The 18,636-nt window shown below is 38.8% G+C and overlaps 2 protein-coding genes across 5 annotated transcripts; one reads left to right on the top strand and one right to left on the bottom strand.

Moving 5' to 3' along the window:
- Positions 1-1,754: 1,754 nt before the first annotated feature.
- akap12a (A kinase (PRKA) anchor protein 12a) lies at positions 1,755-12,181 on the top strand. The gene is made up of 4 exons (XM_044165693.1): positions 1,755-2,118; positions 3,365-3,464; positions 3,632-10,725; positions 10,873-12,181. The coding sequence occupies exons 1-3, from the start codon at positions 2,005-2,007 to the stop codon at positions 10,705-10,707; spliced, it is 7,290 nt and encodes a 2,429-aa protein (XP_044021628.1). The 5' UTR covers positions 1,755-2,004; the 3' UTR covers positions 10,708-10,725; positions 10,873-12,181.
- A 121-nt stretch (positions 12,182-12,302) lies between these two features.
- rmnd1 (required for meiotic nuclear division 1 homolog) lies at positions 12,303-16,673 on the bottom strand. Of its 4 annotated transcripts, none has more exons than XM_044165699.1 (12): positions 16,264-16,673; positions 15,580-16,050; positions 15,374-15,479; positions 15,196-15,271; positions 14,682-14,721; positions 14,464-14,564; positions 14,264-14,370; positions 14,094-14,158; positions 13,888-13,964; positions 13,490-13,610; positions 13,246-13,362; positions 12,303-12,942 (listed from the first exon to the last, which is right to left on the bottom strand). In XM_044165699.1, exons 2-12 carry the CDS (start codon positions 16,015-16,017, stop codon positions 12,910-12,912), a joined length of 1,281 nt encoding a protein of 426 aa, XP_044021634.1. In that variant the 5' UTR covers positions 16,018-16,050; positions 16,264-16,673; the 3' UTR covers positions 12,303-12,909. The 4 variants fall into 4 exon arrangements, with proteins under 4 accessions (XP_044021634.1, XP_044021633.1, XP_044021632.1 ...); XM_044165698.1 differs by having other exon boundaries at positions 15,580-16,080; positions 16,467-16,673; XM_044165697.1 differs by having other exon boundaries at positions 16,467-16,672.
- Between the last annotated feature and the right edge of the window lie 1,963 nt (positions 16,674-18,636).

Here is an 18,636-nt window from a genome sequence, read left to right as displayed (position 1 = left end):
TTAGTTTGCTTTCTCTCTTTGGTGACAGTAATGTGGACAGTAAACTTAAGAAAACAGTGCCAGGAAGGGGATGCTGGGTTATGCTTCTTCAAATACCACTATTCCACTTAAAATTAGTTGGGAACCACAGCTCAATGGTCTTTAGTCTAGGGCCTTTGCTTTATTGCCTTTGCTCTAAGGCTGCCTTTGGACAGAGCCAGGCCAGCTGTCCTTATGCTAAGCTAAGTGGCTGCTGGCTGTAGCCTTATATTTACTGTACATATCAATCTTCTCATCAAACTCTTGGAAAGAAAGCAAATAAGCGTATTTCTTAAAATGTCAGACTATTTCTTTAAATTGTCACCCATCTCTATCTGTGATTTACATTTCTCAATTTGAAACATTATATTTGTGCCTCAGTTCAATCCATTTTCTATTCAGCAAAAAAATAAAGGAGTGCCTGTAATAAACCTTATATTTCCATATTTAATTCAGCAATAAATATTATTCACATTCATAAAAGTACATGTATATAACACTGGAATCATTTTAAGAAGCAATGAACATGTGATGCCAAAAACAAATACCACAGTGCTGTGTTCCTCCAAAGATTTTGAACAGAACACTTAATGAGTAAATAAATACTAGATTAATAAATAGATAAATAGTTTATCCCTCTATCATCTAGAGTCGGCCCAGTTTTATTTAAAGGTCAAGCTTTTACAGCTGCTTTGTCCACTTCAAATTGAAAGTCTTGGAGTGTAGACAACCTGTCAGACTGTTTTATGGATTGTCCTGCTCAGCTCATGATATTCTGCCCACATGTCTCAGTTTAATCTCCAAATTACATTAAATATGTTTTGCTCCAGAGTTACATTTGACTAGTCAGTTGATTTCCATTCTCAAGCCAACTTCTTGACTTTGAAAACTTTGATTGTTATGTTGTGATTAAGATATAAATCAGGGTTACAGCACTGTCCAGAAACTGGACAACTGACAGCAGTTGCATAAAAATAATAATCCAGGTGATGATTTATTCCCTTGAGACTGACCACCAAGATCCGGCAGCATCATCAGCATCCAGTTTTCACTGTCATGAGCTGACATGGCCGACCTCCTAATGAAATTTGCTTGCTCATTTGTCCGACTACATGTGCAGCTCCAACTTCCCCCTAAGAACTTCAAGCTACACAATGACCTGGAGAGGTTTTAGATACTGGTGAATGCACAATATGTGCACCAAAGGAGACTAAGACGTTAACTTTATTTAAGATGCTTTCTTTCATGTTTCTTCATTATGCAGTTTGTTTTTGGTCTTTTTATTCACATAAACTGAAAGTTCTGGATATAATTTTCCCAATCAGGCAACTCAGTCCATGTTAATGTAGTAGCACAACTGCTTAGACTTTTTTTTTTCAAATCAATTCAAATAAATAAGTCGCTTCTTAAAAATGGTCAAAAATAATAAAATCCACTTTGCAGCTGTGCAAACTACCACACAGCAAGAGATGGTTTTGCGATCTAGCCTTTAAGTCTGTTTGCATCAACCTTACAAACAACTCATCTGGTGCTGCTGCATTCTGTTTCCCATTATAACATCTTTTTAAACCCTTAACATCCTACTTAGTATTTCATAGTGCTGTAACTTCAAGTATATCTGTGCCCTGACTTAAACGTGTACGGCGGTGCAGGTCCACGCTCTCTGCTTGGCATTTCCTTCAGTCATCTGAGGACATGCTGTGTTTTCTCTGCAGGTGTTTTTTTTTTTTTTTTTTTTTTTGATGCAGCGAGAGGCGTGCCGGGCCGGGTCGGACCAGTCCCGGCTCACAGCTTCATGTGATCCTGCAGGGAGGTGTTTGGCTAAAAAAGACTTTTTCAACATTCGGGCTGCAGCATTTGAGAGCTCACTGTCTCTCTGGCCCTCTCACGGAGCTACCAGTTTGCTTTTTTTTCTGTGCACATTTGGGATATTTCCATCACTTTTTTGCGGCTCATTCCGGATAGTGAAACGCTGCATTCCCGATAATGGGAGACGCTCAGTCTGCGCAACGGGAGGAAAAGGGAAAGAAGGATGCAGCGGCTGAGGAGGAGAGCAGAAAAGTGGGTGATGCTCAAACTGAGCAGAATATTGAAGACAAGGTATGATCTTATTTCCCACAGATTCAGATTGTTGACATACTGCAGATAACTCCTATCACGTTTATAGACAAACTTATTTATAATGTTTTTTCCTCCTTATACGCATTAAGGATTTTCAGTAGCTGCAACACTATTTGATATAAGCCTCTTACATTTCCAAAACCAGTCAGTGGTCGTTGTGTGTAATAAAAATGCTGAGGCTGGATTTTGTTGTTGTTGTCAGGACAGTGCTGGTGCTGCATGCCAACACATCCATTAAGCCCAAGATAATAACTAAGTCATTTCAATGAATGGCATTGAGCACACCAAGTTCACTATATTCAGGTGCAAAATAAAGCCATTACTACCAATTTCTTACTTGTAACACACAAAAAAAACTTTAGCTTTGGTAGTTTGAGGTTAACAGACATAGTTGATAGGAGCTGTTATTGCCTTTCAGAAGAACCCTGTTTTCACTGTTTCATTGATGTTGCAATGGTTTGCATTTACTTTAGATAAAAAAGGAAACAGCGTGGAGGAATAATGGCCTTTCATTCTTAGAGGAACCTAAGTAAATCCCAGGGGAGAGATGGAATTTCCCCTTTGCTGCACTCAGCAGAAGGCAACATTGATTATTTGTGTACAACATGATCACTGGGTCATGCAAAACAGGAAGTCAATTAGACAGCACTGTAAATGAATGAATGAAAATGGCTATTAAAGTCTTATGAGCAATAATCAAGATATTAATCCAACAATTAGAAGATATTAGCAGGTGCAATGACTCTAACAGCTATTTGTATAGTTGTTTTTCTTACTTTGTTACTCCACACTAGTTGAAGGACATGCATTTCTTGTTCCCTTTCCCCTGCTCAGACATTCCCGACTAATCTGGCTCACGGATTTGAGGTTGGGACAATTAAGGTTGTTTAACTGTAAGACTACTACCACCACACCCACCCAACAGTGACTGGACTGTATTGTTTGTACACAAAATAGGACTTTGGAGCCCCAGTTAATCAAAGATTGAAATTCTTTGTTTGCTTTCATGGAAGTACTCCAACTATGAGCATATGAGCAAATGGTTGTTGCTAGACTATATTTCTTTTAACTGAAAAGTCCTTGTGCAATTACCATTACTAACTAGGAAATGTTTAAAATTGACTGCTAAAAGATGGAAAGTGGTTAGATTTGAGCTTCCATACTATCTAATATTTGCCACAAGACAAAGGTACATTGTACATTCTATGTTTGTGCTTTGTTTCAGCCTCTCAAAAACAGTGGGCAGATCTCTGAGATCAATGGAAAAGCAGACGACTCTATAGCAGAAGTTAATAGTCACTGTGAGGATGAGATCGCTGCAGAGGGTGGGTACTAATTTGTGTATTACTGCTTATTGACACACAATGTCAGCATAATTTCAACAGACGCATAACTTGTTGAATTTCAGCTGATAGAGTTTCATCTCTGTCATCAGTCTTTTACAGTTCTTGCAATCCAAGTGTTTTAATATTTAATTTCTGTCCTGGTTTAGCTATCCTTTTATCAGATGGAGATGTTTCAGAAACAGAAAAACCACTAAAAGAAGATAAAACACCATTAGAAAATATGGAAATTAATGAAAAGCAATCACCTAATGAAGCTGATGCTAATGAAGATGTACCCCTGGAAATGATTGAAATTGATGCAAAGCAGAATGACATCAATGAAAGTTTTAGGAGATTTTTCAGTAACATTGGTTTGAAATTGACTGTAAAGAAGGGCTCAGGTGAAATACCAACAGATGTGCGTGAAGAGAGCAACCAAGAAAAACCAAACAGACCACAAGACATCCAGGATACCGCAAAGGAAACCAAAAGTGAAAATACTGAACAGAATACTGATGTGAACATAGCACAGGACACTTATGATAATGATTCAACAACATGTCCTACCCTGACAGACATTACATTGGAGAACGTTCTAGAAAATGCAGAAGAGAGAACAACAGAAACCAAAGAGAAAATGGAATCTGATAATGCAGATGCAGCAACAACTTCACCTGTAGGAGAAGACGCACACCAGGATGCCACACCTGAAGAAGAGCCACATTCCACATCTCCATCTAGTCCTGAAGAAGAGGTGGTCGTATCTTCAATTAAAAGATTTTTTACAACTGGAATCTTTTCTGGACTACGGAAGAAAAAGAAACCTGCAGAAGAAGAGACAACTGAGAAAGAACAAGACACTGAGGAAAAGGAAGTCGTAGAGACGACAGAACAAACTGTTCAAGACCAACAACACGATAAAGAAGAGATTGGTCAAGTTGTTGAGGCAGCTGCAGTTGAGACAGAACATAAAGAAAATGAGGAGGTCCTGTTTGCAGCATCCACTCAGATGACGGATGAAGGGAAATCACCTACCACGGATCCATCAACCATTATTGTCACTGAGCCTGAAATTCTGAGTTCTCAAGAGAAGGACAAAGTTCATGCAAGTCCTCTAAAAAGGCTGCTGTCAGGGTCTAGTTTAAAGAAACTCTCAAAAAAGCAAAGAAGCAGGAAGTCAAGTGATGCAAAGCTGTCTGACTCTGCAGAACATGTTTCAGATCAGCTCCTGTCATCTACTGAGTCAGCTGAGAATCAGAAAGAAGGACCTACACAACCCACAGCAGAGGCAGCAGGAGAGGAAGATGGTGCATGGGCTTCCTTCAAAAAACTTGTGACTCCAAAAAAGCGCATGAAGAGATCCTCCTTGAGCAATGAAGAGACACAAATCCCAGGTTCAGTGGAGGAAACAAAACCAAGTGAAGGAGAGCAAATATCAGATCACAGCACAGAAGAAGGCAAAAAAAGAAAAGACTCATCTGTTTCATGGGAAGCTGTTTTGTGTGGCTCTGGAAGGAGAAGAAGCCGAAAAACGTCAGATTCTGAGGACGAAACACCTCAAATTGATAACGGTGATAACAAGCAAGACGGTGGATCTAAACATGGTGCAGAATCGCTCCTAGAAAGTTCTAATGAGAATGAAAATGAAATTTTAGTCTCCTCCCCCAAACATGCAGGAAGTCCTTCAGAGGGTGACGGAGGGTCAACATGGAAATCATTTAAAAGACTTGTCACCCCAAAAAGGAAAGTCAAGGATGAGGATGAAAGCAAAGACAATGTACAATCTGACAGTGAAGTTACTCAAGATGAGTCCTTCTCAATAAAGAAACTTCTACCAGGACTAAAAAAGAGGAAGTCTGCTGAAAAACAAGACCAAGTATCTTCAGATGAGGCTGTAGCTTCAGGTGATGAAGACTCTGACACACCAGCTGTGGTTCCATTGTGTGAGTTTGATACAGTTGAGACAGAGGTTCACATACAAATACAAGCAGATGTAGAAAGTCATATACCTGAGGAAGCAGACTATGAACTCCAACAAGACATCCTTGATCAGGTATCTGAACCAGTCCTACCCTGTGACAGTCTGCAAACTGAAACAAAGAAAGTCCAAGACAATGATGATGCTTTAGGAAAACAGGCATCTACATCCCTTGCTACAAATGAAGAACCTGATGATCTAACAGAATCAATCAGTAGTCATCAACAACTCAGTGACATTCCAGAGGAGGGCATAATTACAGAGACCATGGCCACTCCAGCTTCAGTCACTGAGGAGGCAGCTAGAGATGACACTATAGCAGAGGACCTGATAGAGATCACATCTGAGGCCATTACTGCACCAGAGCCTGCCTTAGACATTACCTTGGCAGATGAAACTGAGATGATCTCTGCAGTTTCCCAGTTATCTTCAGAGTCGTCCAAAACATCCGGCAACACAACACCTGTCCCAGCAGAATATGATGTCATTGAAACAGATGTGCTCCTGCAACAGGTTGTTGAAACCATCTCCATAAGCCCAAAGGCAGTCCCAGTTTGTTCAGATGAGCTAAGCTCTGAAAGAATAGTTGATTCTGTCTCATATCAAATATTCGAAACATTTGTAAAAGAGCCAACATTTCTGGAAATACACAGAAGATTAGATGCAAGTGCCATTAACACAGGTCTAAATGTTGAAGAACTGGATGCAATTAATGAAAATGCAGCTACAGCCCAAACAGAGAGCATATCTGAAGTCAATGACTCTGTTTCCACAGAGATTGTATCTGAAGTTCCTACTGAGGAGTTTGACACTGCTGAAATTGCTCTAGATGAACTACATGAGGTCAACTTTACACATCCAGAAGAAAGCATAAAAGAATTAGAAAGTATTGATGAGAGCTATTATCTGGTGGAATGCCTATCAGAGGTAAATGCGGCTGTGTCTACAGATATATTACATGAAGATGAAGAAATGGTCCCAGATGAAGGTTCTCTAGTTGAGGCACATCAAGCTGAAACAGAGCCTGCAAAAATTGACTCTCAAGAAGCAGGTTCAGCTGCTACAGTAGCAGACGAAACTAAGGATGGGGCTATGGAGCAGGAAGTCCAAACCCTGACAGAAGTTGAAGATCAAATCATGCACAAAATTACTGATCAAATTCAACCACCAGTAGAGGTGGAGGACTGGCAAGAATTAGCAGCTGTACAAGCTGCCATGTTAGATTCAGAGGAGCGTAGTGTTCAATTGCTTGACAAGGAAGTAATCTCAAAGGACATACCAGTAGCTGAAACAGTTACATATGAACTTAAAGAGGAAACAGTGCCTCTAAATGAAGTCAATGTTGACCCAGAAAAGGAAGATGAACTAGAAACAGATGCTGCCAAAACTGATCATGTTCAAGTAACAGAAGCATTAGAGGGTAGTGTTCAGTTACCAGAAGAAACAGTCACAGATGAACTCAAACAGACAGCAGAGCATCTCACTGAAGTCAGTGCTGAGCCAGAAAACAAAGAACTACTAGTGAATGCTGTCAAAACTGAACATGTTCAAGAACCAGAAGTCTTAGAAGCTGTTCAAGCACCCACATTAGATTCAGAGGATGGCATTGCTCAGTCACTTGAAAAAAAGTTAATATCAGAGGATGTTCCTGAGACAGAAACAGTTACAGATGAACCCAAAGAGGAGACAGTACCTCTCAATGAAGTCAATCTTGAGCCAGTGGATGCTTCCAACACTGAACATGTTCAAGAACCAGAAGTATTAGAAGCTGTACAAGCACCCACATTAGAGTCAGAGGATGGCAGTGTTCAATCACTTGAAAAAAAGGTAATATCAGAGGATGTTCCCAAGGCAGAAACAGTTACAGATGAACCCAAAGAGGAGACAGTACCTCTCAATGAAGTCAATCTTGAGCCAGTGGATGCTTCCAACACTGAACATGTTCAAGAACCAGAAGTATTAGAAGCTGTACAAGCACCCACATTAGATTCAGAGGATGGCAGTGTTCAATTACTTGAAAAAAAGGCAATATCAGAGGATGTTCCCAAGGCAGAAACAGTTACAGATGAACCCAAAGAGGAGACAGTACCTCTCAATGAAGTCAATCTTGAGCCAGTGGATGCTTCCAACACTGACCATGTTCAAGAACCAGAAGTATTAGAAACTGTTCAAGCACCCACATTAGATTCAGAGGATGGCAGTGTTAAATCACTTGAAAAAAATGTAATATCATTGGATGTTCCCGAGGCAGAAACAGTTACAGATGAACCCACAGAGGAGACACTACCTCAAATTGAAGTCAATCTTGAGCCAGTGGATGCTTCCAACACTGAACATGTTCAAGAACCAGAAGTATTAGAAGCTGTACAAACAGCCACATTAGATTTATTGTCTGGTAGCCTTCCATCACTTGAAAATGAAGTAATGTCAGAGGATATTCCACCAGCAGAAACAGTCACAGATGAACCCAAACAGACAGCAGAACATCTCACTGAAGTCAGTGTTGAGCTAGAAACCAAAGAACTACCAGAGAATGCTGTCAAAACTGAACATGTTCAAGAACCAGAAGTATTAGAAGCTGTTCAAGCACCCACATTAGATTCAGAGGATGGCAGTGTTCAATCACTTGAAAAAAAAATTATATCAGAGAACGTTCCCGAGGCAGAAACAGTTCATCAAACAGATGAACCCAAAGAGGAGACAATACCTGTCATTGAAGTCAATATTGAGCCAGTGGATGCTTCCAACATTGAACATGTTCAAGAACCAGAAGTATTACAAGCTGTATCAGCCACATCAGATTTAGAGGCTGGTAGCCTCCTGTCACTTGAAAAGGAAGTCATATCAGAGCATATTCCAGCAGTGGAAACAGTTACAGATGAACCCAAACAGGAAATTGAAGTGAGGGTTGAGCCAGAAGAGAAACTACCAGTGGAAGCTGCCAAAACTAAACATGTTCAAGAACCAGAAGTATTACCATCTGATGTAAAAGATATTGTAACTGAAACCAAAACTGAGGAAGGGGCATTAATGTATGTGCATGTAGTCACAGAAAGTACTGAGGGAGGCAGTGCTGAGGAACTTCAAAAGCAAATATTGTTAGAAGACGTTCCCAAACCAGACGCTGACAATGTCATTACTTCAGTTACAGATGAAATTGAGAGTGAAGTTGTGGCACAACTGGATCAGGCTTTAGAGATAGCAGGGGATCAGAAAACTGAGATAATGCCAAAAGATGTTGAGCAGGAAGACTGCATCCCTGAAGTTGTCGATGAGTTACAAACATTAACAGCATTTCATGTATCCTCTATAAATGAGGAGGCAAGTAATGTTCAGGTCCTAGAAAAGACTGTCATTTCTGAAGAAACCCCAGCACCTTGTGTAGACACTGCTGCAGTTACTGATGAACCCAAACATGAAGTGCATCTCAGTGCAGTGCAAGTCAGTGTTGAGGGAGAAAAAGAAAAAGAACTTCCAAGCACTGAGATAAAAACTGCTGCATTTGAGCATGCCGTGGTGGCACAAGTAGTCACATGTAATCTCAAAGAGGTCTCTGTTGCAATACCTGATGTTTTGATAGAGAAAACATCAGACATTACTGAACCCTTGATTGACAGAGTGGCAAGTGAGCTACTGTTCAAGGAGGAAGTTGAGAGTGCCACACCATTAGTGAAAGATGATGTGGCTGAGACAGCAGAGGAAGGCAGTGTGGTTGTGATGATGCATGTGCCATCAGTAAAGTTTGAGGACAATCACAGAATTCAAATGCAGGTGGTCGATGTCGATATAAAATCAGCTGAGACAATTGTGGACACAGTGCTAGAAGCAGGGGTAAAAGAAGCCAAAAAAGTCATAGATGTTTGTCATGAAATGGTAAAAAAGGTAGACAATCTCTCTGCAACTCCAGAGATTGAAGAGGAATTAATTAATGAGGAAAACAAGGTGACCATTCAACAAGTTATTCAACACATAAAGGAGAACTTACCAGAGACAATACCGGAATCAGTGGTTATCAACTTGGAACAAGAACTTATAAAACAGTCAGATGCTGTAACAGAAGTGAGTGAGTTGGTTGAAAGTGAAACAAATGAAGTGAAGGATCAAGAAGCGATGGAGGATAGTAGTGGGATATTCAGGGGAAGACAAGATGAAGCACCCACTGTCATCAGTGATGACTCTGTGTCTGAGGATCTCATGCAAACACCTGATATTCCAGGAAGTTTAGATGTCTCTATCTATGATAACAAAGAGGATTTGGAGGAAACTAAAGCTGAACAGGAAAAATCAGAAGCAGGTGTCACAATAGAAGAGGTCAAATCATCTTTAGAGGAATTAGATGTGAATAAAAATTATGAACAAGCTCAAAGTCCACAAATTGCCCAAAGTCCAATTGTAAAACCTACTAACACTGGATTAGTAGTCCCCCAAAACACTGGAATAATCTCATCAATAGGTAATGTAGAGTCCCCTTCAAGTCTTTCTTTAGAATTCAAACTTAACATACAGTTTGGACAAGCAAAGGCACAAGCTTCTCCATTACCAACAACAGAGAGAATTGAACCCGTGAAACAGACAGACATGCCTGAAGTTGGAGTTCAGGCAGTACAGCCTGTAAAGCCAATAAATCCAACAGAAAGAGCTGAGAGCCAAAAACAGAAAGAGCTAACTGAGGTTGCTGTTCAGGTAACAGAAATCACAGAACCAGCGGCAAACTTAGATTCAACAGAAAGAGTTGTGTTCACGACTCAACCTGTACTGCTGGATATCAGCAGCCAAGTGATGGAAAAAATAGAACCCGTAGAAGAAATCAAATCAACAGAGAGAGCAACCTCCAGTGTCCAGGCAACAGAAACAATACAACCAGTAAGGCAAACAGAGAAAAGAGCAGTGTTCCTGAGTCAGCCAGTACTCTCTGAAGTTTGTAACCAAGAAACAAAAGCAGAAGAGCTTGTTAAACAAATAGAGGAGGAAAATGACCAGGATGTGTGGGTGGATGCTGAGGAAGTCATTTACACTCAAAAAGAAACAGAGGTGTCCCTTCTTGAGGTGGAGGAATCTCTAGAACCTCCAGCAGAACGTAACCAAGAGGAAAAGGCAGGATTTGAACATGAGGTTGAAGTGGCTTCCAAGACTAAGGAAGAAGGAAGTCAACAGGAAATGCACAAAACAGGAGGAATGTGTGAAATTGAGAGTGAAGGTGAAGATTTTGCTGTTGCACTTGAACATCCTGAAACTGCAACTGCCAGCCCACTGCAGTGGGATTAACATCAGTATCACTAACCGGTAAGCCTCTCCCTATACTCTTGTTTTAATGTAATTTTTGTAAGATTTGGCCTATTAATCAACTTGCTCTTACACTGAAATAATGCATCACATTCATTGGAATATCCAAATTAACTAATATCATGGTACATTTTTCTTTCTTTCAAGGTTGGACAATCAAAAAGGAAGTCACTCAAGTTTGTAAGAAGTTTGCAAAAAGCCATTAAAGAGTAGGATTGACTGTGATCGAGGAAAACTACAGGAAACAGCATTTTGCTGCTTTTATTTGACATTATGTTCAACCAAAACGATACCAACATTTAATGGTGAAATTTCTAGATTTGAAAGATTATTGTATTAATATCATAAAGTGTGTGGTGAGAGAGATCTGGTAAGAGACGTATCAACCGGAAAAGTACATATGTTCTCAGTGGGCATGCATCGTGATTCTAGAGGTTTGACAGTAAACTACAACCACTACACATTGGCGTCTTTCAATAAATCTAATGAGTTGTTTGCTACATAGTGCAATTTTTATCACTTATCACGTTAAGTCTTTTCAATCATAAATCATGTTTTTGCAAAGATCTATCTCAATCTGTTTTTGATTTGAATGTATATGTCTAAGAGAATAAGACAGCATATTCATTAACAGTTTTGTGACATTTGTGTGTTAAAAAAATAATCTTTTTAAGAAGCAACATTAATTCATAATGTATATGACCCAGGCACGTTAATTTTTTTTGACACAAGGATGCTACTAGTATGTTAGTATATGTAGATATTTCAGAGCCTTTACTATATATCATCTGTGTTCATAAACTGTTTTGTCATTCAGTATTTCATAATTTCACATAAAGACATGTTCCCATGGGATCTATGCAGGTAAAAATAGGCAGACCTGAGCATACTAGTATTGTACAAGTATAATGACGGTTTTAATACTTATACAGGCAGTAATGCATTCATTTTGAATCTACAAGAATTTCTACTGAGAAGTTTTAAAATAAGAGCATGCTGAGAGCATGGCACTTCTTGTTTAAAAAAAATAATAATAATAATAATTGACAATATTTTTGATTTGAACTTAAATTAACCTTCACATATGTATTTATTAATATAATTATAATCAGCAGAGTCTTAACCTTCAACAATCATGGCAAATTTACTCATCCTATTTTATTTCCCAGCTGTTTGTGTGTAAGCTTACAGTATCAATGATACCACAGGCTGTGTGGAAAGGGTGAAAAAAAAAAAAAAAGGTTATGACAGGCTGTTGTTTCAGCTAGTTGACCTCTTTGGATTTTATTCACATATACTGACTTTTATAAAAATCTATTGCTGAGTTGTGTATATGTTCACTAATGACTAAATGCAAAACATAAACCTGAGTTACCTGTGTTTGTATAGTTACATATATATTTACCAGTGTTTTAGTAATAAAATATTATTTTATTTGAATAAATTCATACCTGTATGTACTTCTCTTATTGCAAATTCTTTTATATTGAAACTTCTGGTGATCATAAGTTAGCTTTAGACATTCTACCGAATTAATAAGTTGATATTTTACATGCAAACATGAAACAAAACTGGCAAACATTTAAAACAAATACTTTATTGCATCTTCTATAACACGACTCTCACAGTTGGAGTTCTTGGATTTGATGAATTTGAGTAATATTATTAATGAATATTATCGTATCTTGTTTTCTTTTTTCTATTGCTAGAGTCACAATAATGTCACACGTCGAGGTGAGAGTCTCTACCCTCGCGTCCCAATTAAGTGCTTTAAAAACCAGTATCTTTCATATTGAAAAACATTCATAGACTTTTGCACATAATGTAAAAATAAAATGAACATTGTTAAACGCATAAATTCAGCTAACAAAGCTAAAAAAAAACATTACTGATCCCAAACTTAACAAGTCCCACTGATGCGCTATATTTTAAAAAAAGCAGTAAACAAGGCCATGATCTTCAGCAAAACAGTACAGAAATGGTAAAAAAAGAGAGAGAGATTTATTGTGTGTTGTTGAAACGTATATACTATACAACAGGAACAGTAAGACATTCAAAAATATTTAGGTCCGCTTCACAATTTCAGTTCCAGAAAACATTGTCACATATCACTGACAAAGTACATTTGTCATATGTCCTTTGGAGCTTCTAGTGTTTCTATTTGTGCTTTATTGGAGGAGTAGTTTAGAAGATCATTTTTGCAAGTTCAAACAAAACCTACAAGAAAAACGAGCAATAGATATTATTCATATTATTCACTTGAAAGGGCTGTATGCATTCTTAACCAGAAAGAGGGAATGCAAAATAAAATTAAACAAATAATCTTCAAACTAAAATTCATCAGAGAATGTAAATTAATTATATTCTCTTTTAATTAATGAAATAACTCAAGTAGACTAGCCAATGTCCATCAGTGGAAGATTGTTTGCAAGGTTTGATGTGATGGATAAAGGTTAAAAACAAAGGTCACTTTTGCACAAGACATCATATTCTTCAGGCAGATCTCTTTTATCTCCTTACCTCAATAGTAATGAGGATGACTATCATCCACTCCAACCTCAAACTGTGCTTCTCACTTAGGTGGCTCCTCATCAGATCTGTTAACTGTGTACAATGTTCCAGCTTCTCGTTCACAACCTAAAAACACAGAAAATGTTTATAGCTTAACTCAAAAACAAAGCACATGCCCCTTATCACAGTTTCAGAATGAGTCTCTATATTACAACAATAGTGCCACGTTATTTTTTGGAGCAGCTTTCTTTACATTGACTCTGCGGTTGATGCTGAGGAACTGGCAGGTCTTATCATAGAGTTTTTCCAGGTTTTCACGGTCCCAGTAGAAATCAGGTGTGAGGAGCAGGTCAGACCTCAGGTTTATACAGTGTCTGTCAGAGGAGGACGTAAATACAAAAGGTTTTAAACAGAGTCTGTCCTCCCGGAGTTTGAAAATATAACAGCAACATCAGTAGTTCTTGCAATTGCAAATACCTGGTAGAATTACTTAAAGCTTGAGTTGTTAGAAATAATACATTGAGTGAAACAGTAACAATGAGTGGAATTGATGTCAACAAATTTCTGTTACCGATAACCTGTAAGACACAAAAGTAGGAAGGTTGCAGTTCCCTTCTGAATGAACTGCTATTTAGAGAAAACTTAATTTACCTTAATGTGAAAAGCTCTCCTATCTTCTTCATAACCTCTGCAGAGGACAACTTAACTCTTTTGCCAGACTTCAGCGTCTGAGGAAAAAAATAGATTAGGACATTAAGGGGAGCACTGATACTTGATCTGCCTTAGACACAAACAACCATTACAGAAAATCAATTATTCATAATTCCTTGCTGCCTGCTGTTTAGTGTCTACTGTACCTCTGGAATTGATTGAATTGACTCTACAAAGTTGTCTAATGACACCTCCCATATCGCTAGCTTCACTGGAAAAGAAAGCAAGTGGTTACACTCACAGGAGAGGCGGAGTACAGTGCTACCACCAAACAATAAAAATCTTTATAATTTATAGTTGAGGTGCAGGTTCTTACCGGACAAACATAGTGCATTTGAAAATGCAAATTTCTCCAGAACAGCTTCATGTTGATCCATCTTGTCACTCAGAATAAAGTTGCCACGCTCAAGCTTTGTATTTCCCCTGAAGAAGAAAAGATTTAAATTCTACAAAAAGCTACAGAAAGTCTGAAAGTAGAAATAAACAAAAACAACACAAGACTGAAGATCAACATACTCTCCAACAACGTAGTTAATCTCCTCATTTTCCCAGTGGACTAATGCTACTTCATAGGGCTGGATCTCATGATGTTCCAATATCCTCATCACCTTTTTCATCTGTACAGACAGTGAAAAAAATTACATTGTCGAAGAAGTATGCTACAGTAGAGAAGTAAACAAGAATTACTATTAGCGAAATATTATACTTTCTAAAATATGTATAGTTTTGTTTACCGTTTTCTCCTCAACATTCCAGAAAACTACTGAGCCTTCCCTGAAATTTTAGATTGTGAAAGTCAATCCATGATTTGCCAAAAACAACAACAGCAAAAAAAGTTACCAAAACACTAAAACTAGGGCTGGGTATCTTTTCAATTATTTCAATGCCAATAGCACACTCGAGTTTTAGTACCAAAATGTTTCAATACCTTGCTTAAGAAATATAAACATTTACAACATTTTTCTACAACTCCTTTTTTCATCTAACAAAACATGCCAAACTATCAGTACATCAGTCTTTAATGTAGCGTTAACACAAGCAGTCAAACAAGAACTTTACCTAATTAAAATACCTTCTAAACTTAGAAAAGTTATGATTTCGATCAGGAAATATTTGATCAAAGAATACGTAAGTTATTTAAGCAAAAGTACTGCATATTGAGTAATCCTTTTGCATAAGCATCGGATCATTTATATTCAAGACAAAGCCTAAACAAAGCACTTTGAAAACAGATTACTTCATTTCTACCTGAAAAAGAACATTAGAGCATCGTCATCTGGTTTTGCAGCCATGTCTGTGCTTATCACCAGCACATTTGAGGCATCTGAAAGTAAAACATGATTGTCATAAAATGTGTTAGTTGTTCCAAGCAGTATATATATAATTCCCTGGAAAGTTGTAATGTATGAATAATTCAGAATCATACCTCTTGGTAAATCTATCTCATGGAAATTGTGGCTTATCAAGTCGTGGCAAAGTGTTGGTAAATGATACTGATCTGCTGTTGCAAAGGCAATACATTGCATCATGTCCTGCAGAGAAACACAGGGTTGAATTAATCACTAAAACAAAAACATGACATGTATCAACACTTAAAAAGATAAAAGATCGGTCATTCATCCGATGAATCACCTTGTCCTCATTCAGGGAAGGCTGATTGGCTCTAGAAGGTTGTTTTGTTCTTGGTCCTTTGGGAACCCTCTTTCCAGGCACCGTTGCTGGTTTTAGACTGGGATTTAACACTGACTTCACAAGGTCAGGTGAATAAAAACGCTTCTGACATTCAGTCAGTATCCCAGGGTCAGTTAACAAAGTGCTGCTAAGACTTTTAAGTCCACCTGAAGCAGGCAGAACATGTCTTATATGCTTCTGTGGTTGGGGAAGAGTGTTTAAAGAACAGGTCCTTGAGAAGATCCATGGGTCAGACCAGTTTGAGTGAGTCCTGGGTTTGGATTTATACTTGAGTGGCTGGACAGACAGGGAGAGACTGGCCGAGGCACAGATGCAGACTGGTTTCCTCTCTACAGGCCGATGAGCTCCCAGTCTGGACCACAAAGTCCGGAGAAGCATCTTACCATGGACAACAGTAACTGTACAGGGGAGCTACAACACAGGAGACAGCTGGTAGTGCACCTTCAGGAGATGCATCATGATATGTTATGCTCTAATTTAACAACACAAGCATTTCAGAACTCTGTGAGCAAACCTGGATCTATCAGTAAGTGGATATGACGTTGCACTTGAACTTAATTGTATTTGAGACTTCTGATATCCAATCTAAATACAAAAATACGAACCAAAACAAGCAAGACTGACCTTGACTACATTAGCTATCAATATCCTCACTAGTATTCCGGTTACGATTTATCCACATTAAATACACTGTGTGAATAATATACGAAAAACAACTACGGTCATACACTTGGTGCTTACTTTTGGTACAAGCCAACAGAAATGCTTAACGTGCTACTGCAAATCAATGTATAATCAATGTAGCCGTTAGCCGTTGGTTAGCTTACCAGTAAATGTAAGAGAAGCGATTCAAAACGACTCGATTTTAAAAATTATTCAACACGTCAGAAAACGGCGGTTACGGGAAGTGTTGTGTTAACATATAATTGTGGACTTAACATAGCTAACTACATGGCACCTTTAATGACAGACCGAGGCGTGTTTGGTGTTTGCTAATAAAGTTTTGTTGCCGCTCATTTCCTGTTTGAGATGACGCAATAATGACATCGTCTACCCCGAGCACTGACTGGTAGGCTGGCAAGTTGTACTTAGCTGCTGCAGCCAGGCTGTTCGGCCTACACCACATTTAACAGTGCTGGAGCTAGGGCCCACTGAAAGAATATTGCTCTTTCTAAAAAATTTACAAAATCTATTGGGATTTTTGTAGGGCTTCGTCCTCTCTCCAACCTAAAATCAAATTGTCACATTTAGGTTTAGGTTAAATTATGTCAAATTAATAGGAGCGCCCTGGTGGCCTAGGGGTTAGGCTGCTGACCATGAGCCACAACATCTCTGGTGTACAGGGATCTTTGTTCCCTACTTCTGTCTCCCCTGATTTCCTGTCCTCTCTCTACTGTTGGCTGTCCAGTAAAGGCATAAAATGTCCCCCAAAAAATATATTTGAAAAAACATTCAAGAAGCCAGTGGTTTCCAACCTGCAAGGTAGGGACCACCTACAACATTTCTGTTCCACAAAATTGTTGATTTTTTTCTGACTTTTCTCTAATTTTTTGCGTTTTCTTGTGAAATTCTGTGAAAAAGCACTTTCATGTCCACAGTGAAGCCAGAATAACTTGTGATAGGGGAACACAAGTAGGCATTGCTTCATCTTAAAGGTTTAGGAGCCAAAAAGGTTGGGAACCACTACACTAGGCTATAATTCACTATTTGGTCATTTTTAAGTGTTTCCTCAACTCTCCTCAACATTGTTCAAAGACAGTGGATCCCGCAGGATAATTTTGAAAACAAACACACTAGATTTTATTCAACTAGTAAACCAGCCTAGAAATAGAAGAGAGAGGAGGAGTATATAATTGGAGTGGCTTTGAGGCTTTCGCTTATTTGGCATGAGATTTGTTCAAACAGCATGAGAGCGTGTTGGCAACCCTGTATGATGTTCATACAGGGTTGCCAACACGCTCAAGGGACAGTTCACCCCAAATCAAAAATACATATTTTCCTCTTACCTGTAGTGCTATTTATCCATCTAGATTGTTTTGGTGTGCGTTGCCTGAGTTTTGGAGATATTTAGATGTTTTATGACTATATGGCACTCGGCTTGTGGTGGTAAAAGAATACATTTGAAAAACTCAACAGCAATATCTTTCCAGAAACCATGACCCATTTACTCAAGATAATCCACAGACTTTGTTGTGAGCAGTTTCATGTGGGAACTATCGGTAGAAAGAAAATAGTTATAGTTCTAATAGTCCAAAAATGTAAAATTAGGCTATGTTACATCACTAGATTTCAGTATTGAGGTACAATTACATTCATGATTTTGCACAAGCATACTAACCTAAAAACCTCTTACTGGGATTCATGAGAAAGTTTCCGAGTTTCCAAGAAACAGAGCGTCCCCGTAACCATAGTAACTGACTGTCCTGCCTGCGTGTGCATGGTGCAAGAGGAGAGGGAGAGACGCTGTGCCGCTGCCAAGAGATTACTCTGATGTATGGGAATACATTACAATATAATAGATTTCTGTAAAATTCTCGCTTTCCCCCTGATGGTCTGAATAACTCACTGCTGCACAGTGCTGCTGTTGCGCTGTGCTGCTGCAAGTGTCATGTGCTGTCCTCTTGTCGTGCTGCGACGTTGTTATCAGTTATGAAAAAGAAAATGGATGTGTGGTGTGAGAGCATGTGAAAAGTGTCAGTTGCGTGAGTTTCAGTCAATGCGTGAGAGTTGGCAGCCCTACCTTAAAGTAAGAGAGTCAGTCAACTTAACACCATACAAAGTGTGGAGAACAAGCAACACAGAAAGTCATACTGATCATGTGGCCCCCATTGGTGGTTATGGCCCTTAACCACATAGAGAGTTAATGACAGCAGCAGGCCCTGTATGGCTTACTTACATTATTAATGACCTGACCAAGTGGTAACTACCATCATGCCTTGCACATGACCTGATAGATGCCTGCAGTAACATGCCGTACAGTCTACATGGCATCCCTAT

This window comes from Siniperca chuatsi, linkage group LG15, assembly GCF_020085105.1.
Source record: "Siniperca chuatsi isolate FFG_IHB_CAS linkage group LG15, ASM2008510v1, whole genome shotgun sequence".
In the NCBI taxonomy this organism is placed as follows: Eukaryota; Metazoa; Chordata; class Actinopteri; order Centrarchiformes; family Sinipercidae; genus Siniperca; species Siniperca chuatsi.
This window is presented reverse-complemented; position numbering and strand designations above follow the sequence as displayed.

Bases quoted from the DNA above. Each gene is read 5' to 3' on its own strand.
- akap12a (XM_044165693.1), top strand. From the start codon at position 2,005: ATGGGAGACGCTCAGTCTGCGCAACGGGAGGAAAAGGGAAAGAAGGAT. The intron at 2,119-3,364 runs GTATGATCTTAT...GCTTTGTTTCAG, and splicing joins AGCAGAATATTGAAGACAAG to CCTCTCAAAAACAGTGGGCA. The intron at 3,465-3,631 runs GTGGGTACTAAT...GTCCTGGTTTAG, and splicing joins GGATGAGATCGCTGCAGAGG to CTATCCTTTTATCAGATGGA.
- rmnd1 (XM_044165696.1), bottom strand. From the start codon at position 16,017: ATGCTTCTCCGGACTTTGTGGTCCAGACTGGGAGCTCATCGGCCTGTA. The intron at 15,272-15,373 runs GTATGATTCTGA...TTTTACTTTCAG, and splicing joins TGAGATAGATTTACCAAGAG to ATGCCTCAAATGTGCTGGTG. The intron at 13,965-14,093 runs GTACAGTAGACA...TTTTTTCCTCAG, and splicing joins CAATTCAATCAATTCCAGAG to ACGCTGAAGTCTGGCAAAAG.